Source organism: Pseudophryne corroboree (assembly GCF_028390025.1).
Source record: "Pseudophryne corroboree isolate aPseCor3 chromosome 3 unlocalized genomic scaffold, aPseCor3.hap2 SUPER_3_unloc_12, whole genome shotgun sequence".
Taxonomy (NCBI): Eukaryota; Metazoa; Chordata; class Amphibia; order Anura; family Myobatrachidae; genus Pseudophryne; species Pseudophryne corroboree.
This window is the reverse complement of record NW_026967500.1, coordinates 396,368-418,556: the sequence shown is the minus strand read 5'-3', so window position 1 is coordinate 418,556 and position 22,189 is coordinate 396,368. Positions and strand designations below refer to the sequence as shown.

Here is a 22,189-nt window from a genome sequence, read left to right as displayed (position 1 = left end):
TTTAGGGTCTCCCCAATATACCAAAGTAACTGTCACTATATGATCTGTAGAGGAGCTGTGTCTTATACACTGATATTATACTGTTTCACCTCAGTTTAATCTGACTGTATGGAAATGTCATTATAGTGTTTGTTTGTTTGTTTGTTTGTTTTTTAGGCACAACGTCTGTCTGATATTAAAATAGAAGGTACAGAGGTAGAAGAAGAGACATATGTGACTGATATGAAGGCAGAAGATATAGAGGGAGAAGAAGAGACGTATGTGACTGATATAAAGGCAGAAGATATAGAGGGAGAAGAAGAGACGTATGTGACTGATATAAAGGCAGAAGATATAGAGGGAGAAGAAGAGACGTATGTGACTGATATAAAGGCAGAAGATATAGATGGAGAAGAAGAGACGTATGTGACTGATATAAAGGCAGAAGATATAGAGGGAGAAGAAGAGATGTATGTGACTGATATAAAGGCAGAAGATACAGAGGGAGAAGAAGAGACGTATGTGAGGGGTGATCAGCAGTGTAAGGAGGAGGAGATTCCTACAGATATCAGCACAGGTGAGTAATAAACACTTTTCTCTAACGTCCTAGTGGATGCTGGGAACTCCGTAAGGACCATGGGGAATAGCGGGCTCCGCAGGAGACTGGGCACTCTAAAAGAAAGATTAGGTACTATCTGGTGTGCACTGGCTCCTCCCTTTATGCCCCTCCTCCAGACCTAAGTTAGAATCTGTGCCCGGCTCGAGCTGGTTGCATACTAGGGGCTCTCCTGAGCTTCTAGTAAAGAAAGTATTTATTAGGTTTTTTATTTTCAGTGAGATCTGCTGACAACAGACTTACTGCTACGAGGGACTTAGGGGAGAGAAGCGAACCTACCTGCTTGCAGCTAGCTTGGGCTTCTAGGCTACTGGACACCATTAGCTCCAGAGGGATCGAACACAGGCCCAGCCTCGGTTGTCCGGTCCCGGAGCCGCGCCGCCGTCCCCCTTGCAGAGCCAGAAGCAAGAAGAACGTCCTGGAAATCGGCGGCTAAAGACTCCAGTCTTCATTAAGGTAGCGCACAGCACTGCAGCTGTGCGCCATTGCTCCCTATGCACACCACATACTCCGGCCACTGATGGGTGCAGGGCGCTGGGGGGGGGGGGGGGGGGGGGGGGGGTGGCCGCCCTGGGCTGCAATTAGAGTACCTTGACTTTGGCAAACAACACATAATATAGCCTAATAAGCTATATATGTGTAAAAATCCCCTGCCATAATACACTTATAAGAGCGGGAGAAGTCCGCCGAAAAAGGGGCGGGGCTATCTCCCTCATCACACTGGCGCCATTTTCTCTTTACAGTGCAGCTGGAAGACAGCTCTCCAGGCTCTCCCCTGCAGTTTCCAGGCTCAAAGGGTTAAAAAGAGAGGGGGGGCACTAATTTTATGCGCAAACTGTATATAAGAAGCAGCTATAGGGATAAATCACGTTCTGTTAGTGTAACTCCCTTATTAAATAGCGCTGTGGTGTGTGCTGGCATACTCTCTCTTTGTCTCCCCAAAGGACTTTGTGGGGTCCTGTCCTCAGTCAGAGCATTCCCTGTGTGTGTGCGGTGTGTCGGTACGGCTGTGTTGACTTGTTTGATGAGGAGACTTATGTGGAGGCGGAGCTGGTGCCGATAAATGTGATGTCACCCCCTGCGGGGCCGACACCAGAGTGGGTGGATATGTGGAAGGTATTAACCGACAGTGTCAACTCCTTACATAATAGGCTGGATGACGTAACAGCCGTGGGACAGCCGGCTTCTCAGCCCGCGCCTGCCCAGGCGTCTCAAAGGCCATCAGGGGCTCAAAAACGCCCGCTACCTCAGATGGCAGACACAGATGTCGACACGGAGTCTGACTCCAGTGTCGACGAGGTTGAGACATATACACAATCCACTAGGGGCATCCGTTGCATGATTTCGGCAATGAAAAATGTGTTACACATTTCTGACATTAACCCAAGTACCACTAAAAAGGGGTTTTATGTTTGGGGAGAAAAAGCAGCCAGTGTTTTGTTCCCCCATCAGATGAGTTGAATGGAGTGTGTGAAGAAGCGTGGGGTACCCCGATAAGAAACTGGTAATTTCTAAAAAGTTACTGATGGCGTACCCTTTCCCGCCAGAGGATAGGTCACGTTGGGAGATATCCCCTAGGGTGGATAAGGCGCTCACACGTTTGTCAAAAAAGGTGGCACTGCCGTCTCAGGATACGGCCACCTTGAAGGAGCCTGCTGATAGAAAGCAGGAGGCTATCCTGAAGTCTGTATATACACACTCAGGTACTATACTGAGACCTGCAATTGCCTCAGTATGGGTGGTCTGATACCCTGTCAGATAATATTGTTACCCTCGACAGGGATACTATTTTGCTTACCATAGAGCATATTAAAGACGTCGTCTTATATATGAGGGATGCACAGAGGGATATTTGCCGGCTGGCATCCAGATTTAATGCAATGTCCATTTCTCTAACGTCCTAAGTGGATGCTGGGGACTCCGTCAGGACCATGGGGAATAGCGGCTCCGCAGGAGACAGGGCACAAAAATAAAGCTTTAGGATCAGGTGGTGTGTACTGGCTCCTCCCCCTATGACCCTCCTCCAAGCCTCAGTTAGGTTTTTGTGCCCGTCCGAGCAGGGTGCAATCTAGGTGGCTCTCTTAAAGAGCTGCTTAGAAAAAAATTTTAGGTTTTTTATTTTCAGTGAGTCCTGCTGGCAACAGGCTCACTGCATCGAGGGACTTAGGGGAGAGAATTTCAACTCACCTGCGTGCAGGATGGATTGGATTCTTAGGCTACTGGACACCATTAGCTCCAGAGGGAGTCGGAACACAGGTCTCACCCTGGGGTTCGTCCCGGAGCCGCGCCGCCGACCCCCCTTACAGATGCTGAAGATTGAAGGTCCGGAAACAGGCGGCAGAAGGCTCTTCAGTCTTCATGAAGGTAGCGCACAGCACTGCAGCTGTGCGCCGTTGTTGTCACACACTTCACACCAAGCGGTCACGGAGGGTGCAGGGCGCTGCTGGGGGCGCCCTGGGCAGCAATATTTTATTACCTTAAGGCAAAAGAATACATCACATATAGCCATTAAGGCTATATGTATGTATTTAACCCATGCCAATTATCTAAATCCACGGGAGGAAAGCCCGCCGAAATAGGGGGCGGGGCTTATTCTCCTCAGCACACAGCGCCATTTTCCTGCTCAGCTCCGCTGTGAGGAAGGCTCCCAGGACTCTCCCCTGCACTGCACTACAGAAACAGGGTAAAACAGAGAGGGGGGGCATTTTTTGGCGATATACTGGATATATTTAAGCTGCTATAAGGAACAACACTTATATAAGGTTGTTCCCATATATATTATAGCGCTTGGGTGTGTGCTGGCAAACTCTCCCTCTGTCTCCCCAAAGGGCTAGTGGGGTCCTGTCTTCGATAAGAGCATTCCCTGTGTGTCTGCTGTGTGTCGGTACGTGTGTGTCAACATGTATGAGGACGATGTTGGCGTGGAGGCAGAGCAATTGCCGATAATGGTGATGTCACCCCCCAGGGAGTCGACACCGGAATGGCTTTGTTTATGGAATTACGTGATAATGTCAGCACATTACAAAATCAGTTGACGACATGAGACGGCCGGCAAACCAGTTAGTACCTGCCCAGGCGTCTCAGACACCGTCAGGGGCTGTAAAGCGCCCTTTACCTCAGTCGGTCGACACAGACCCAGACACAGACACTGAATCTAGTGTCGACGGTGATGAAACAAACGTATTTTCAAGTAGGGCCACACGTTATATGATCACGGCAATGAAGGAGGCTTTGCATATCTCTGATGCTGCAAGTACCACAAAAAGGGGTATTATGTGGGGGGTGAAAAAACTACCTGTAGTTTTTCCTGAATCAGAGGAATTAAATGATGTATGTGATGAAGCGTGGTTTAACCCAGATAGAAAAATGCTAATTTCAAAAAAGTTATTAGCATTATACCCTTTCCCGCCAGAGGTTAGGGCGCGCTGGGAAACACCCCCTAGGGTGGATAAGGCGCTCACACGCTTATCAAAACAAGTGGCGTTACCGTCTCCGGATACGGCCGCCCTCAAGGATCCAGCAGATAGGAGACTGGAAACTACCCTAAAAAGTATATACACACATACTGGTGTTATACTGCGACCGGCCATCGCCTCAGCCTGGATGTGCAGTGCTGGGGTCGTCTGGTTGGATTCCCTGACTGAAAATATTGATACCCTGGATAGGGACAGTATTTTATTGACTATAGAGCAATTAAAGGATGCTTTCCTTTATATGCGAGATGCGCAGAGAGATATTTGCACTCTGGCATCGAGAGTAAATGCGATGTCCATATCTGCCAGAAGGAGTTTATGGACGCGACAGTGGTCAGGTGATGCGGATTCCAAACGACATATGGAAGTATTGCCGTATAAAGGGGAGGAATTATTTGGCGCCGGTCTATCGGATCTGGTGACCACGGCAACTGCCGGAAAATCCACCTTTTTACCTCAGACCCCCTCCCAACAGAAAAAGACACCGTCTTTTCAGCCGCAGTCCTTTCGGTCCTATAAGAACAAGCGGACAAAAGGACAGTCATATCTGCCTAGGGGCAGAGGAAGGGGTAAGAGAGGGCAGCAAGCAGCCCCTGCACAGGAACAGAAGCCCTCCCAGGGTTCTGCAAAGCCCTCAGCATGACGCTGGGGCCTTACAAGCGGACTCAGGAACGGTGGGGGGTCGACTCAAGAATTTCAGCGCACAGTGGGCTTGCTCACAGGTGGACCCCTGGATTCTGCAGGTAGTATCTCAGGGTTACAGGTTGGAATTCGAGAAGTCTCCCCCTCGCCGGTTCCTAAAGTCTGCTTTGCCAACGTCTCCCTCAGACAGGGCGACGGTATTGGAAGCCATTCACAAGCTGTTTGCTCAGCAGGTGATAGTCAAGGTACCCCTCCTACAACAGGGAAAGGGGTATTACTCCACACTATTTGTGGTACCGAAGCCGGACGGCTCGGTAAGTCCTATTCTAAATCTGAAATCTTTGAACCTGTTCATACAAAAATTCAAGTTAAAGATGGAGTCACTCAGAGCAGTGATAGCGAATCTGGAAGAAGGGGACTTTATGGTGTCCCTGGACATAAAGGATGCTTACCTGCATGTCCCAATTTGCCCTTCACATCAAGGGTACCTCAGGTTCGTGGTGCAAAACTGTCATTATCAGTTTCAGACGCTGCCGTTTGGATTGTCCACGGCACCTCGGGTCTTTACCAAGGTAATGGCCGAAATGATGATTCTTCTGCGACGAAGAGGCGTATTAATTATCCCTTACTTGGACGATCTCCTGATAAGGGCAAGGTCCAGAGAACAGCTGGAGGACGGAGTAGCACTAACCCAAGTAGTGCTGCAACAACACGGGTGGATTCTGAATTTTCCAAAATCTCAGTTGACCCCGACAACACATCTGCTGTTCCTGGGAATGATTCTGGACACGGTTCAGAAAAAGGTGTTTCTTCCGGAGGAGAAAGCCAGGGAGTTATCCGAACTTGTCAGGAACCTCCTAAAACCAGGGACAGTGTCTGTACATCAATGCACAAGAGTCCTGGGAAAGATGGTGGCTTCTTACGAAGCGATTCCATTCGGCAGATTCCACGCACAAACTTTTCAGTGGGATCTGCTGGACAAATGGTCCGGATCGCATCTGCAGATGCATCAGCGGATAACATTATCGCCACGGACAAGGGTGTCTCTTCTGTGGTGGTTGCAGAGTGCTCATCTGTTAGAGGGCCGCAGATTCGGCATACAGGACTGGGTCCTGGTGACCACGGATGCCAGTCTGAGAGGCTGGGGAGCGGTCACACAAGGAAGAAACTTCCAGGGAGTATGGTCAAGCCTGGAGATGTCTCTTCACATAAATATACTGGAGCTAAGAGCGATTTACAATGCTCTAAGTCTGGCAAAACCCCTGCTTCAGGGTCAGCCGGTGTTGATCCAGTCGGACAACATCACGGCAGTCGCCCACGTAAACAGACAGGGCGGCACAAGAAGCAGGACAGCAATGGCAGAAGCTGCAAGGATTCTTCGCTGGGCGGAAGATCATGTGATAGCACTGTCAGCAGTATTCATTCCGGGAGTGGACAACTGGGAAGCAGACTTCCTCAGCAGACACGATCTACACCCGGGAGAGTGGGGACTTCATCCAGAAGTCTTCCACATGATTGTGAACCGTTGGGAAAAACCAATGGTGGATATGATGGCGTCCCGCCTCAACAAAAAACTCGACAGGTATTGCGCCAGGTCAAGAGATCCTCAGGCAATAGCTGTGGACGCTCTGGTAACACCGTGGGTGTTCCAGTCAGTGTATGTGTTCCCTCCTCTGCCTCTCATACCAAAAGTACTGAGAATTATACGGCAGAAGGGAGTAAGAACGATACTAGTGGCTCCGGATTGGCCAAGAAGAACTTGGTACCCGGAACTTCAAGAGATGCTCACGGAGGATCCGTGGCCTCTACCTCTAAGACGGGACCTGCTTCAGCAGGGACCGTGTCTATTCCAAGACTTACCGCGGCTGCGTTTGATGGCATGGCGGTTGAACGCCGAATTCTAAAGGAAAAAGGCATTCCGGAAGAGGTCATTCCTACACTGGTAAAAGCCAGGAAGGAGGTGACTGCACAACATTATCACCGCATTTGGAGAAAATATGTTGCGTGGTGTGAGGCCAGGAAGGCCCCCACGGAGGAATTTCAACTGGGTCGATTCCTACATTTCCTGCAAACAGGATTGTCTATGGGCCTCAAATTGGGGTCCATTAAGGTTCAAATTTCGGCCCTGTCGATTTTCTTCCAGAAAGAATTGGCTTCAGTTCCTGAAGTCCAGACCTTTGTAAAAGGAGTACTACATATACAGCCCCCGATTGTGCCCCCAGTGGCACCGTGGGATCTTAATGTAGTCTTGGATTTTCTCAAATCCCATTGGTTTGAGCCGCTCAAATCGGTGGAGCTGAAGTATCTCACATGGAAAGTAACCATGCTACTGGCCCTGGCTTCAGCCAGGAGAGTATCAGAATTGGCGGCTTTATCATATAAGAGCCCATATCTGATTTTCCATACGGACAGGGCAGAACTGCGGACGCGTCCTCATTTTCTGCCTAAGGTGGTGTCAGCGTTTCACCTGAACCAGCCTATTGTGGTGCCTGCGGCTACTAACGAGTTGGAGGATTCCAAGTTGTTGGACGTGGTCCGGGCATTGAAAATATATATTTCAAGAACGGCGGGAGTCAGAAAGTCTGACTCACTGCTTATATTGTATGCACCCAACAAGATGGGTGCTCCTGCTTCTAAGCAGACGATTGCTCGTTGGATTTGTAGCACAATTCAACTTGCACATTCTGTGGCAGGCTTGCCACAACCTAAATCTGTCAAGGCCCATTCCACAAGGAAAGTGGGCTCATCCTGGGCGGCTGCCCGGGGAGTCTCGGCATTACAACTCTGCCGAGCTGCTACTTGGTCAGGGGCAAATACGTTTGCAAAATTCTACAAATTTGATACCCTGGCTGAGGAGGACCTTGAGTTCTCTCATTCGGTGCTGCAGAGTCATCCGCACTCTCCCGCCCGTTTGGGAGCTTTGGTATAATCCCCATGGTCCTGACGGAGTCCCCAGCATCCACTTAGGACGTTAGAGAAAATAAGAATTTACTTACCGATAATTCTATTTCTCGTAGTCCGTAGTGGATGCTGGGCGCCCATCCCAAGTGCGGATTGTCTGCAATACTTGTACATAGTTATTGTTACAAAAAAATCGGGTTGTTATTTGTTGTGAGCCGTCTGTTCAGAGGCTCCTACGTTTGTCATACTGTTAACTGGGTTCAGATCACAAGTTATACGGTGTGATTGGTGTGGCTGGTATGAGTCTTACCCGGGGTTCAATATCCTTCCTTATTGTGTACGCTCGTCCGGGCACAGTATCCTAACTGAGGCTTGGAGGAGGGTCATAGGGGGAGGAGCCAGTACACACCACCTGATCCTAAAGCTTTATTTTTGTGCCCTGTCTCCTGCGGAGCCGCTATTCCCCATGGTCCTGACGGAGTCCCCAGCATCCACTACGGACTACGAGAAATAGAATTATCGGTAAGTCAATTCTTATTTTCTGCCAGGAGGGTATTAGGGACCCGGCAGTGGACAGGTGATGCTGATTCTAAAAGGCACATGGAGATTCTGCCTTATAAGGGTGAGGAATTGTTTGGGGATGGTCTCTCGGACCTCGTATCCACAGCAACAGCTGGGAAGTAAAAAGTTTTACCTCAGTTCCCTCACAGCCTAAGAAAGCACCGTATTATCAGAAACAGTCTTTTTGGCCTCAGAAAAGCAAGCGGGTCAAAGGCGCTTCCTTTCTGCACAGAGGCAAGGGAAGAGGGAAAAAGCTGCACCAGACAGCCAGTTCCCCGGATCAAAAATCTTCCCCCGCTTCCTCTAAGTCCACCCCATGACGCTGGGGCTCCACAGGCGGAGCCAGGTGCGGTGGGGGCGCGTCTCCGGAACTTCAGCGACCGGTGGGCTCGCTCACAGGTGGATCCCTGGGTTCTGCAAGTAGTATCACAGGGATACAAGCTGGAGTTCGAGGCGACTCCCCCTCACCGTTACCTCAAATCAGCCTTACCTGCTGCCCTCGGAGAAAGGGAGGTAGTACTGGCGGCAATTCACAAGCTGTATCTTCAGCAGGTGATAATCAAGGTACCCCTCCTTCAACAGGGACGGGGTTACTATGCCACAATGTTTGTGGTACCGAAACCAGAGGGTTCGGTGAGACCCTTTCTAAATTTAAAATCCTTGAACATTTATATAAAAAAGTTCAAGTTCAAGATGGAATCGCTCAGGGCGGTTATTGCAAGCCTGGAAGAGGGGGATTTTATGGTGTCATTGGACATCAAGGATGCTTACCTGCATGTCCCCAATTATCCACCCCACCAGGAGTACCTCAGGTTTGTGGTACAGGAATGTCATTACCAATTCCAGACGCTGCCGTTTGGTATGTCCAAGGCACCGAGGGTATTTACCAAGGTAATGGCCGAAATGATGATGCTCCTCCGAAAGAAGGGAGTCATGATTATTCCGTACTTGGACGATCTCCTTATAAAGGCGAGGTCCAAAGAGCAGTTGCTAGTCAGCGTAGACCTATCTCAGGAAGTGCTACATCAGCACGGCTGGATTCTGAATATCCCAAAGTCGCAGCTGATTCCTGCGACGCGTCTGCTGTTCTTGGGCATGATTCTGGACACAGAACAGAAGAAGATATTTCTCCTGGTGGAGAAGGCCCAGGAATTATCATCTCTGGTCAGGGACCTCCTGAAACCAAAGCAGGTGTTGGTGCATCACTGCACGCGAGTCCTGGGAAAGATGGTAGCTTCTTACGAAGCAATTCCCTTCGGCAGATTCCATGCAAGGATCTTCCAGTGGGATCTGTTGGACAAGTGGTCCGGATCGCATCTCCAGATGCATGGGTTAATCACCCTGTTCCCGAGGGCCAGGGTGTCTCTGCTGTGGTGGCTGCAGAGTGCTCCTCTGCTCGAAGGCCGCAGATTCGGCATACAGGACTTGGTCCTGGTGACCACGGATGCAAGCCTCCGAGGTTGGGGGGCAGTCACCCAGGGAAGAAACTTCCAAGGACAATGGTCGAGTCAGGAAACTTCCCTACACATAAATATTCTGGAACTAAGGGCCGTTTACAACGCCCTGAGTCAAGCAGAACCCCTGCTTCAAAACCAACCGGTTCTGATTCAGTCAGACAACATCACAGCGGTCGCCCATGTAAACCGCCAGGGCGGCACAAGAAGCAGGGTGGCAATGGCAGAAGCCACAAGGATTCTTCGATGGGCGGAGAATCACGTGATAGCACTGTCAGCAGTGTTCATTCCGGGAGTGGACAACTGGGAAGCAGACTTCCTCAGCAGGCACGACCTCCACCCGGGAGAGTGGGGACTTCATCCAGAAGTCTTCCAGCTGATTGTGAACCGTTGGAAACGGCCACAGGTGGACATGATGGCGTCCCGCCTCAACAAAAAGCTAAAAAGATATTGCGCCAGGTCAAGGGACCCTCAGGCGATAGCTGTGGACGCTCTAGTGACACCGTGGGTGTACCAGTCGGTTTATGTGTTCCTTCCTCTCCCCCTCATACCCAAGGTACTGAGGATAATAAGGAGAGGAGTAAGAACTATACTCATTGTTCCGGATTGGCCAAGAAGAGCTTGGTACCCAGAACTTCAAGAAATGGTCTCAGATGACCCATGGCCTCTGCCGCTCAGATGGGACCTGCTGCTGCAGGGGCCCTGTCTGTTCCAAGACTTACCGCGGCTGCGTTTGACGGCATGGCGGTTGAACGGATCCTAAAGGAAAAGGGCATTCCGGAGGAAGTCATTCCTACGCTGATTAAAGCTACGAAGGAGGTGACCGCAAAACATTATCACCGCATATGGCGGAAATATGTTGCTTGGTGTGAGGCCAGGAAGGCACCAACGGAGGAATTTCAGCTGGGTCGATTTCTGCACTTCCTACAGTCAGGGGTGACTATGGGCCTCAAATTGGGTTCCATTAAGGTCCAGATTTCGGCTCTGTCGATTTTCTTCCAAAAAGAACTGGCTTCACTGCCTGAAGTTCAGACTTTTGTTAAAAGGAGTGCTGCATATTCAGCCCCCTTTTGTGCCTCCAGTGGCACCTTGGGATCTCAACGTGGTGTTGGATTTCCTAAAGTCGCATTGGTTTGAGCCACTGAAAACAGTAGAGCAAAAATATCTCACGTGGAAAGTTGTCATGCTTCTGGCCTTGGCTTCGCCAGGCGTGTATCAGAATTGGCGGCTTTGTCATGTAAAAGCCTTATCTGTTTTTCATATGGATAGGGCGGAATTGAGGACTCGTTCCCAATTTCTTCCTAAGGTGGTATCAGCGTTTCATTTGAACCAACCTATTGTGGTGCCTGCGGCTACTCGGGACTTGGAGGATTCCAAGTTGCCGGACGTAGTCAGGGCCCTGAAAATCTATGTTTCCAGGATGGCTAGAGTCAGGAAAACTGACTCGCTATTTATCCTGTATGCACCCAACAAGCTGGGTGCTCCTGCTTCAAAGCAGACTATTGCTAGTTGGATTTGTAGCACGATTCAACTTGCACATTCTGCGGCTGAACTGCCGCATCCTAAATCTGTAAGAGCCCATTCCACGAGGAAATGGGCTCTTCTTGGGCGGCTGCCCGAGGGGTCTCGGCTTTACAACTTTGCCGAGCTGCTACTTGGTCGGGTTCAAACACATTTGCAAAATTCTACAAGTTTGATACCCTGGCTATGGAGGACCTTGAGTTTGCTCATTCGGTGCTGCAGAGTCATCCGCACTCTCCCGCCCGTTTGGGAGCTTTGGTATAATCCCCATGGTCCTTACGGAGTTCCCAGCATCCACTAGGACGTCAGAGAAAATAAGAATTTACTCACCGGTAATTCTATTTCTCGTAGTCCGTAGTGGATGCTGGGCGCCCATCCCAAGTGCGGATTGTCTGCAATACTTGTATATAGTTATTGCCTAGCTGGAGGGTTATTGTTATGAGCCATCTGTTCGTGAGGCTCAGTTGTTATTCATACTGTTAACTGGGTATAGTATCACGAGTTGTACGGTGTGATTGGTGTGGCTGGTATGAGTCTTACCCGGGATTCCAAATCCTTTCCTTATTGTGTCAGCTCTTCCGGGCACAGTTTCCCTAACTGAGGTCTGGAGGAGGGGCATAGAGGGTGGAGCCAGTGCACACCAGATAGTACCTAATCTTTCTTTTAGAGTGCCCAGTCTCCTGCGGAGCCCGCTATTCCCCATGGTCCTTACGGAGTTCCCAGCATCCACTACGGACTACGAGAAATAGAATTACCGGTGAGTAAATTCTTATTATTACAGAAGTCACATATTCTCATTGCTCAGTCACTACAGCAATCTCTTATCCTACACCCTCCTCTGTCATCAGCCCTGTTCTCAGTTGGGTGTTTCTAACACAAGGCTATCCATGACAAATATCACATGTAGAGAGTTTTCTCATACGTCCTAGAGTATGCTGGGGACGCTTTGAGAACCATGGGGTAAAGACTGGATCCGCAGGAGACATGGGCACTTTAAGACTTTAAAAGGGGTGTAAACTGGCTCCACCCTCTATGCCCCTCCTCCAGACTCCAGTTAGATTCTGTGCCCAGCGAGACTGGATACACTTAGGAGCTCTCCACAGTTTCTCAGAAAAAAAGACTTTATTTAGGTTTATAATTTTCAGGGAGACCTGCTGGCTACAGGCTCCCTGCATCGTGGGAGTGAGGGGGGAGAAGCAGGACCTACTTCTGTGAGTTCAAGGGCTCTGCTTCTTAGGCTACTGGACACCATTAGCTCCAGAGGTTCAGATCACTTGGTGCACCTAGCTGCTTGTTCCCGGAGCCGCGCTGTCACCCCCCTCACAGAGCCAGAAGACAGAAGCCGGATGAGTAAAGGAAGATCAGAAGACTTCAGTGACGGCAGAAGACGGCAGTTGGATCCGACAACACGCCTGTCGTTCCTGGGTATGATTCTGAATCCAGAATTACGGAGAGTTTTTCTTCCAGTGGAAAAGGCTCTGGAAATACAGAACATGGTAAAATAGATTCTGAAACCGGCAAAAGTGTCAGTTCTTCAATGCACTCGATTGCTGGGGAAGATGGTGGCGGCCTACGAGGCCATTCCGTATGGCAGGTTCCATGCCGGGGTGTTTCAGTGGGACCTGTTGGATAAGTGGTCCGGGTCTCACCTGGACATGCACCGGAAAATACTCCTATCTTCCAGGACCAGGATCTCCTTTCTGTGGTGGCTGCACAGTTCTCACCTTCTGGAGGGACGCAAGTTAGGGATTCAGGATTGGATCCTGGTAACCACAGATGCAATTCTCCGAGGCAGGGGAGCAGCCACACAGGGGTGAAACTTTCAGAGAAAATGGTCAAGCCAGGAAGCTTGTCTGCACATAAACATTCTGGAATTAAGGGCCATTTACAACGGCATTCTGCAAGCGGAACATCTTCGCGGTCTGCCTGTCTTGATTCAATCAGACAACATAACAGCAGTGGCGTACGTAAACCGCCAGGGCGGAACAAATTTCGGCCTTATCAATTTTCTTTCAGAAAGAATTGCCCTCCCTTCCGGAAGTTCAGACCTTCGTCAGGTGTGCTGCACATCCAACCTCCATTTGGGCCCCCAGTGGAACCATGGGATCTTAATGTGGTGTTGCAGTTCCTGCAATCTCCTTGGTTTGAACCTTTACGTAAGGTTGAGTTAAAATTCCTTACTTGGAAAGTAGTCATGTTGTTGGCCATGGCGTCCGTAAGGTGAGTTTCTGAATTGGCGGCTTTGTCTCACAAAAGACCCTATTTAATCTTCCATGCTGATAGAGCGGAGTTAAGAACTCATCAGCAATTTCTACCAAAAGTGGTTTCCTCATTTCACGTAAACCAGCCTATTGTGGTGCCAGTGGCTACTGATGCCTTGGCGGAATCGAAGTCTCAATGTGGTCAGAGCTTTGAAAATCTATGTCGCCAGAACGGTGCAGATTAGGAAAACAGAGGCTCTGTTTGTCCTGTGGGCTCCCAACAAGATTGGGGCTCCTGCTTCCAAGCAGACTATTGCGCGCTGGATCTGTAATACGATTCAGCAGGTTCATTCTACGGCAGGGTTGCCGTTACCGAAATCGGTGAAAGCTCATTCTACCAAAAAGGTGGACTCATTCTGGGCGGCTGCCCGAGGGGTTTCGGCATTACAACTTTGGCGAGCTGCTACTTGGTCGGGTTCAAACACCTTTGTGAAGTTTTACAAGTTTGATACCCTGGCTGAGGAGGACCTCATGTTTGATCAGTCGGTGCTGCAGAGTCATCTGCACTCTCTGCCCGTTCTAGAGCATTGGTATAAACCCCATGGTTTTGAAGCATCCCCAGCATCCTTTAGGACGTATGAGAAAATAGGATTTTAATACCTACCGGTTACAGACCTAGTCTCTACAGCTACTACTGGAAAATCGTCATTTTTACCTTATGTTCCCCCAAAACACAAGAAAACGCATCATCAAATGCAGTCCTTTCGGCCCAATAGATACTGAAGAGGAAGATGCTCTGCCTTCCGTGCTGCTAGAGGCAGGGAAAGAGGTAAAAGAAACCCAGGCTTCTCTGCCTCCCAAGAACAAGTCCTCCCCGGCTTCTGCCAAGTCCACCGCATGACGCTGGGGTTTCCCTGCGGGAGTCCTCGCCGGTTGGGGCACGTCTCAAGCTCTTCAGCCAGGTCTGGGTTTGCTCGGGCCTGGAACCTTGGATTTTAAAAATTGTGTCACAAGGGTACAAACTAGAATTTTAAGACGTTCCCCTTTGCCGATTTTTAAAATCAGCCTTGCCAGCTTCTCTGACCGGCAGAGAGGTAGTGTGCGACGCAATACAAAAATTGTGTCAGAACCAGGTCATTATCACGGTTCCCCCTGCGCAACAGGGACAAGGCTTTTATTCCAGCTTATTCGTGGTTCCGAAGCCGGACGGCTCGGTCAGACCGATCCTCAACCTTAACCTAAATTACTTTCTGCAGAAATTCAAATTCAAGATGGAGTCTCTCAGAGCAGTGATCTCCAGTCTGGAGGAAGGGGACTTTATGGTCTCCTTAGACATAAAGGATGCCTACCTACATGTTCCCATTTATCCTCCTCATCAGGTCTTCCTGCGCTTTGCGGTTCAGGATTGTCATTACCAATTTCAGACGTTGCCGTTTGGGCTGTCCATGGCTCCGAGGATTTTCACCAAAGTGATGGCGGAGATGATGATTCTTCTTCGCATGCAAGGTGTCATGATTATCTCATACTTGGACGATCTCCTGATGAAAGCCAGATGCAGGGACAAGTTGTTACAGAACATTGCACTGTCCCTGAAGGTGTTGTAACAACATGGCTGGCTCCTCAACCTGCTGAAATCTCAGTTGATCCCTACGACCCGCCTGTCGTTTCTGGGGATGAATCTGGACACAGAACTACAGAGAGTTTTTCTTTCGGAAGAAAAAGCTCGGGAACAAATCTTAAAACCAACCAGAGTGTCAATCCATCAATGCACTCACTTGCTGGGAAAGATGGTGGCGGCCTACGAGGCCATTCAGTTTGGCAGATTCCATGCCAGAGTATTCCAGTGGGACCTGTTGGACAAGTGGTCCGGTTCCCACCTACACATGCAACGGATGATAGTCCTGTCCTCAAAGACAAGGATATCACTGCTGTGGTGGCTGCACAGTTCTCACCTCCTCGAGGGACGCAGGTTCGGTATTCAGGATTGGATTCTAGTGACCACGGATGCAAGTCCCCGGGGGTTGGGGTGCAAGGAAGATGGTCAAGTCAGGAGACTTGTCTCCACATAAACGTTCTGGAATTAAGGGCCATTTACAGCGGCCTTCTACAAACGGAACGCCTTCTTCAAAGTCGACCCGTCCTCATCCAGTCGGAGAATGTAACAGCAGTAGCTTACATCAACAGCCAGGGCGGAACAAAAAGCAGAGCAGCAATGGCAGAAGCCACAAGGATTCTCCGCTGGGCGGAGAAACATCTAAGCGCTCTGTCAGCTATCTTCATTCCAGGAGTGGACAACTGGGAAGCAGACTTCCTCAGCAGACACGATCTCCATCCAGGAGAGTGGGGACTTCATCCAGAAGTCTTCACAGAAGTGACAAGTCGCTGGGGTACTCCCCAAGTAGACATGATGGCGTCTCGTCTCAACAAGAAACTCCAAAATTAGGGACCCTCAAGCCATAGTGGTGGACGCTCTGCTGACACCGTGGGTGTTTCAGTCGGTATGTGTTCCCTCCACTTCCTCTCATTCCGAGAGTGTTAAAAATTATAAGAAGAAGAAAGGTTCCGACGATCCTCATTGTTCCAGATTGGCCAAGGAGGGCTTGGTATCCCGATCTTCAGGATTTACGCATAGGAAATCCCTGGCTGCTTCCTCTACGAGAGGACCTGTTACAGCAGGGGCCATGTCAGTATCAAGATTTACCGTGGCTACGTTTGACGGCATGGCGGTTGAACGCCAGATTCTAGACCAGAAGGGAATTCCCAGTGAAGTCATTCCCACTCTTATTCAGGCTAGAAAGGATGTTACGGCAAAACACTATCACCACATTTGGAGGAAATATATTTCTTGGTGCGAGTCCAAGAAGGCTCCTGCGGAAATTTTTTAACTTGGACGTTTTCTCCACTTTTTACAAGCTGGAGTGGATGCGGGCCTTAAATTAGGATCCATTAAAGTACAGATTTCTGCATTGTCAGTTTTCTTTCAGAAACAATTGGACTCCCTTCCTGAGGTGCAAACATTTGTAAAGGGGGTGTTACACATCCAACCTCCTTTTGTGCCTCCTGTGGCACCTTGGGACCTTAACGTGATGTTACAGTTCCTTCAATCTCACTGGTTTGAACCTTTTTCAAAAGGTGGATTTGAAATTTCTTACTTGGAAAGTGGTCATTTTATTGGCCTTGGCATCTGCACGTCGGGTGTCCGAATTGGCGGCCTAGTCTCACAAGAGCACTTATTTGATCTTCCATGAAGATAGAGCAGAGTTGAGAACTCGTCAACAGTTTCTGCCGAAGGTGGTTTCTTCTTTTCATATAAACCAACCTGATGTCTGTCTCCCTCGGCACAGTTCCTATAACTGAGGTCTGGAGGAGGGGCCTAGAGGGAGGAGCCAGTTCACGCCCTTATTAAAGTCTTAAAGTGCCCATTTCTCCTGCGGATCCTGTCTATACCCCATGGTTCTATTGATGACCCCAGCATCCTCTACGGACTCAGAGAAAAGGATTTACTGGTAGGTATTAAAATCCTATTATTTATTAGTGCGCAAGCAGGACAGCATATTCTCTTCATTGGTGTTTTATTATTACAACCATGTCACCTCTAGTAATCCCACACGAGCGTCCATGTCACCTCCAGTAATCCCACACGAGCGTCCATGTCACCTCTAGTAATCCCACACGAGCGTCCATGTCTCCCCCAGTAATCCCACACGAGCGTCCATGTCACCTCTAGTAATCCCACACGAGCGTCCATGTCTCCTCCTGTAATCCCACACGAGCGTCCATGTCACCTCTAGTAATCCCACACGAGCTTCCATGTCTCCTCCAGTAATCCCACATGAGCGTCCATGTCACCTCTAGTAATCCCACATGAGCGTCCATGTCACCTCTAGTAATCCCACATGAGTGTCCATGTCACCTCTAGTAATCTCACATGAGCATCCATGTCACCTCAACTAATCCCACATGAGCGTCCATGTCACCTCTAGTAATCCCACATGAGCGTCCATGTCACCTCTAGTAATCCCACATGAGCGTCCATGTCACCTCTAGTAATCCCACATGAGCATCCATGTCACCTCTAGTAATCCCACATGTGCGTCCATGTCACCTCTAGTAATCCCACATGAGCATCCATGTCACCTTTACTAATCCCACATGAGCGTCCATGTCACCTCTACTAATCCCACATGAGCGTCCATGTCACCTCTAGTAATCCCACATGAGCGTCTATGTCACCTCTAGTAATCCCACATGAGCGTCTATGTCTCCTCCAGTAATCCCACACGAGCGTCCTTGTCACCTCTAGTAATCCCACATGAGTGTCCATGTCACCTCTAGTAATCCCACATGAGCGTCCATGTCACCTCTAGTAATCCCACATGAGCGCCCATGTCACCTCTAGTAATCCCACATGAGCGCCCATGTCACCTCTAGTAATCCCACATGAGCATCAGTGTCACCTCTAGTAATCCCACATGGGCATCCATGTCACCTCTAGTAATCCCACATGAGCGTCCATGTCACCTCTAGTAATCCCACATGAGCGTCCATGTCACCTCTACTAATCCCACATGAGCGTCCATGTCACCTCTAGTAATCCCACATGAGCGTCCATGTCACCTCTACTAATCCCACATGAGCATCTGTTTCACCTCTACTAATCCCACATGAGCGGCCATGTCTCCTCCAGTAATCCCACACGAGCGTCCTTGTCACCTCTAGTAATCCCACATGAGCGTCCATGTCACCTCTAGTAATCCCACATGAGCGCCCATGTCACCTCTAGTAGTCCCACATGATCGCCCATGTCACCTCTAGTAATCCCACATGAGCGTCCATGTCACCTCTAGTAATCCCACATGAGCATCAGTGTCACCTCTAGTAATCCCACATGAGCGTCCATGTCACCTCTAGTAATCCCACATGAGCGTCCATGTCGCCTCTAGTAATCCCACATGAGCGTCCGTGTCACCTCTAGTAATCCCACATGAGTGTCCGTGTCACCTCTAGTAATCCCACATGAGCGTTCAGTGTTGATCAAGCTCCAGTCTAAGCATCCTAGCTTTTTTTTTTTTTTTAATACACATAAAAGCAATGATTACAGGTAAAACATGTCAGTTATAGAATTATATATTGTATCCTATAACACCCTGGGTCTTGTCTACTCATTTTATATTTCCATAATGTATTTTATTTCCAGGTGATGGACACACAAGCAGAAATATCTCAGAAGGACATCTAATGGTATCCCAGGATTCTGAATTAACAGATAATGACAGTAGACAGGATTCTCCAGGAGATAACCCCATTACCCCAATTATACATCCAGCTCTATCAGCTGATCCACCTGATCCTGGGAAATGTTCTCCTGATCACTCTGATATTGGTGCATCTGTTACAGTTCTGAGAGTAGATACAGTGTTTCCATGTTCTGTAGATGCCAAATGTTTTACACAGAACACAAAGCTTATCACCCATCAGCCAGCTAAGGCAGGTGAGAGGCCACTGATATGTTCTGAGTGTGGGAAATGTTTAGCATTTAAATCAGTTCTTGTTAAACATCAGAGAAGTCACACAGGTGAGAAGCCGTTTTCCTGTTCTGAGTGTGGGAAATGTTTTACACAGAAATCATCTCTTGTTACACATCAGAGAAGTCACACAGGTGAGAAGCCATTTTCCTGTTCTGAGTGTGGGAAATGTTTTCCACGGAAATCAGCTCTTGTTGCACATCAGAGAAGTCACTCAGGTGAGAAGCCATTTTCCTGTTCTGAGTGTGGGAAATGTTTCGCATTTAAATCAGTTCTTGTTACACATCAGAGAAGTCACTCAGGTGAGAAGCCGTTTTCCTGTTCTGAGTGTGGGAAATGGTTCGCATTTAAATCAGTTCTTGTTACACATCAGAGAAGTCACATAGGTGAGAAGCCGTTTTCCTGTTCTGAGTGTGGGAAATGTTTTGCACAGAAATCAGCTCTTGTTACACATCAGAGAAGTCACACAGGTGAGAAGCCGTTTTCCTGTTCTGAGTGTGGGAAATGTTTTGCATTCAAATCACATTTTGTTATTCATCAGCATACTCACACAGGTGAGAAGCCGTATTCCTGTTCTGAGTGTAGGAAATGTTTTGCACGGAAATCAGATCTTGTTAAACATCAGAGAAGTCACACAGGTGAGAAGCCGTTTTCCTGTTCTGAGTGTGGGAAATGTTTTACACAGAAATCAGCTCTTGTTACACATCAGAGTAGTCACACAGGTGAGAAGCCATTTTCCTGTTCTGAGTGTAGGAAATGTTTTCCACGGAAATCAGATCTTGTTGCACATCAGAGAAGTCACACAGGTGAGAGGCCATTTCCATGTTATGAGTGTGGGAAATGTTTTACACATAAATCAGCTCTTGTTAGACATCAGAGAAGTCACACAGGTGAGAAGCCGTACTCCTGTTCTGAGTGTGGGAAATGTTTTGCATGGAAATCAGCTCTTGTTACACATCAGAGAAGTCACACAGGTGAGAAGCCGTTTTCCTGTTCTGAGTGTGGGAAATGTTTTGCATGCAACTCAAATCTTGCTACACATCAGAGAAGTCACACAGGTGAGAAGCCGTTTTCCTGTTCTGAGTGTGGGAAATGTTTTGCATTCAAATCACATTTTGTTATTCATCAACATACTCACACAGGTGAGAAGCCGTATTCCTGTTCTGAGTGTAGGAAATGTTTTGCACGGAAATCAGATCTTGTTAAACATCAGAGAAGTCACACAGGTGAGAAGCCGTTTTCCTGTTCTGAGTGTGGGAAATGTTTTTCACAGAAATCAGCTCTTGTTACACATCAAATAAGTCACACAGGTGAGAGGCCATTTCCATGTTATGAGTGTGGGAAATGTTTTTCACATAAATCAGCTCTTGTTAGACATCAGATAAGTCACACAGGTGAGAAGCCGTACTCCTGTTCTGAGTGCGGGAAATGTTTTGCATGGAAATCAGTTCTTGTTTATCACCAGCGCTTTCACAGGTGAGAATGCATTTTCATGCTGTGAGAGAAATAAATCCGCTCTTGTTGAACATATTAGACATTACCCAAATACGGAACCATTTACATCTTCTGGAGTATAATTATCACTGTCATGCAATGTTCCTCAAGGGTCAACCTTATCTCCTATGCTTTATGCAATATAAATGCTACCACTGGGTGATATAATCAGACGTCTTGGCCTGGTCTACCACTGCTATGCAGATGACCTGCTTTTTGCTCCATGTACTGAGAACCTAATACCAATCCTAAATGGTTGTCTAGCTGAGCGCCAGGGGTGGATGATGCCAGTTGGCTGTGACTCAGTCTTTGTGAAACCTAATAGAAGCTCCCCAACAAAGGACAAGACTACAGCGTTACCAACCATCTGGATTTATGCTTTGGTGTTCAGAATTGCAAAATACTGAATATGTGATGAATCTTTGTGTTGTCCTGGTATGTGGCTGACACAGACATCAGGTATCTGCCACATACAAATCTTAATTCTTCCATCTGTGGACCATAGCCAGAATCAAGCACTTGATTCCCTCAGAAGTTCATAGACTACTGCAATGCCATCTACCTGGGTCACCCAGAAAAGAGTTACAGAGCTTGCAGCTAGTACAGAATGCAGCAGCCAAGCTGTTACCTAACCCGTTCCTGCCGCATAACACCCATTCTCTACTCCCTTCACCGGATGCCTGTAAGATGACAAATCTATTTCATTATTGGCTAACTGACCTTCCCAGACCAACATTACATGGTCCAAGGTACTAGAAGCAGCTTCTGCCTCCTTACTGTCCTGCTTGCTTGCTTCTACAGATGAAAGACTGTTACCAGCAGTACCAAGAATCTCCTGTCATTCATTTAAGGGTTGAACTTTTAGCTTTGCAGCCTTGACCATGGAACTCACTGCCTTGCACAGTCCAAGAGGCCTCCACTCTAGAGACCTTCACAAGCAGACTGATGACTGTTACTCACGCTTTTCATTAATGTACCTCTATTTCTCATACGTCCTAGAGGATGCTGGGGATTCCAAAAGGACCATGGGGTATAGACGCATCCGCAGGAGCTTGGGCACACTGTAAAGACTTAAACTGGGTGTGAACTGGCTCCTCCCTCTATGCCCCTACTCCAGACCTCAGTTAGACTTTGTGCCCAGCAGTGATGGGTCACACACTAGGGGAGCTCTACTGAGTTTCTCTGAAAGACTTTATGTTAGGTTTTTTATTTTCAGGGAGACCTGCTGGCTACAGGCTCCCTGCAGCGTGGGACTGAGGGGAGAGAAGCAGGACCTACTTCTGTGAATTTCAAGGCTCTGCTTCTCGGCTACTGGACACCATTAGCTCCAGAGGGTTCGATCACTTGGTGCGCCTAGCTGCTTGTTCCCGGAGCCACGCCGTCAATCCCCTCACAGAAGCCAGAAGAAAGAAGTCGGGTGAGTATTGGAAGAAAAGAAGACTTCAGACGGCAGAAGACTTCAGTAACGGAGGTACAGTGGTAGTGCTGCTCTTCATGCTCCCACACACCAACGGCACTCACAGGGTGCAGGGCGCTGGGGGGGGAGCGCCCTGGACAGCATGTTACTGGTCTGCTTAATGTGAACAACTGGCAAAAAAAAAAAGCATTTAGGTGTCGAGGCACCGTGGTTCATCCCCCGCCAGTATACTTTCATTATTTCCCCGCCACCGCTTATACGGGTGCAGGGCGCGCGGGGGGGAGCGCTCTGGGCAGCGAGTCAGTTTTAACAGTTCTTACTCTCGCTGCCGGGGGCTCCATATACAGACCCCAGCAGGCGCTTTATGCCGTAGTCCCCGTCGGCCGCCATGGGTACAGGTGGTGG

At 48.7% G+C, this 22,189-nt stretch overlaps 1 protein-coding gene across 1 annotated transcript; it reads left to right on the top strand.

Annotated features, from left to right (window-relative positions):
• Nucleotides 1–160: 160 nt before the first annotated feature.
• Nucleotides 161–21,393, top strand: LOC134983305 (oocyte zinc finger protein XlCOF6-like). Its single transcript, XM_063949019.1, has 2 exons — nucleotides 161–556; nucleotides 18,546–21,393. Exons 1-2 carry the CDS (start codon nucleotides 223–225, stop codon nucleotides 20,351–20,353), a joined length of 2,142 nt encoding a protein of 713 aa, XP_063805089.1. The 5' UTR covers nucleotides 161–222; the 3' UTR covers nucleotides 20,354–21,393.
• Nucleotides 21,394–22,189: the final 796 nt, after the last annotated feature.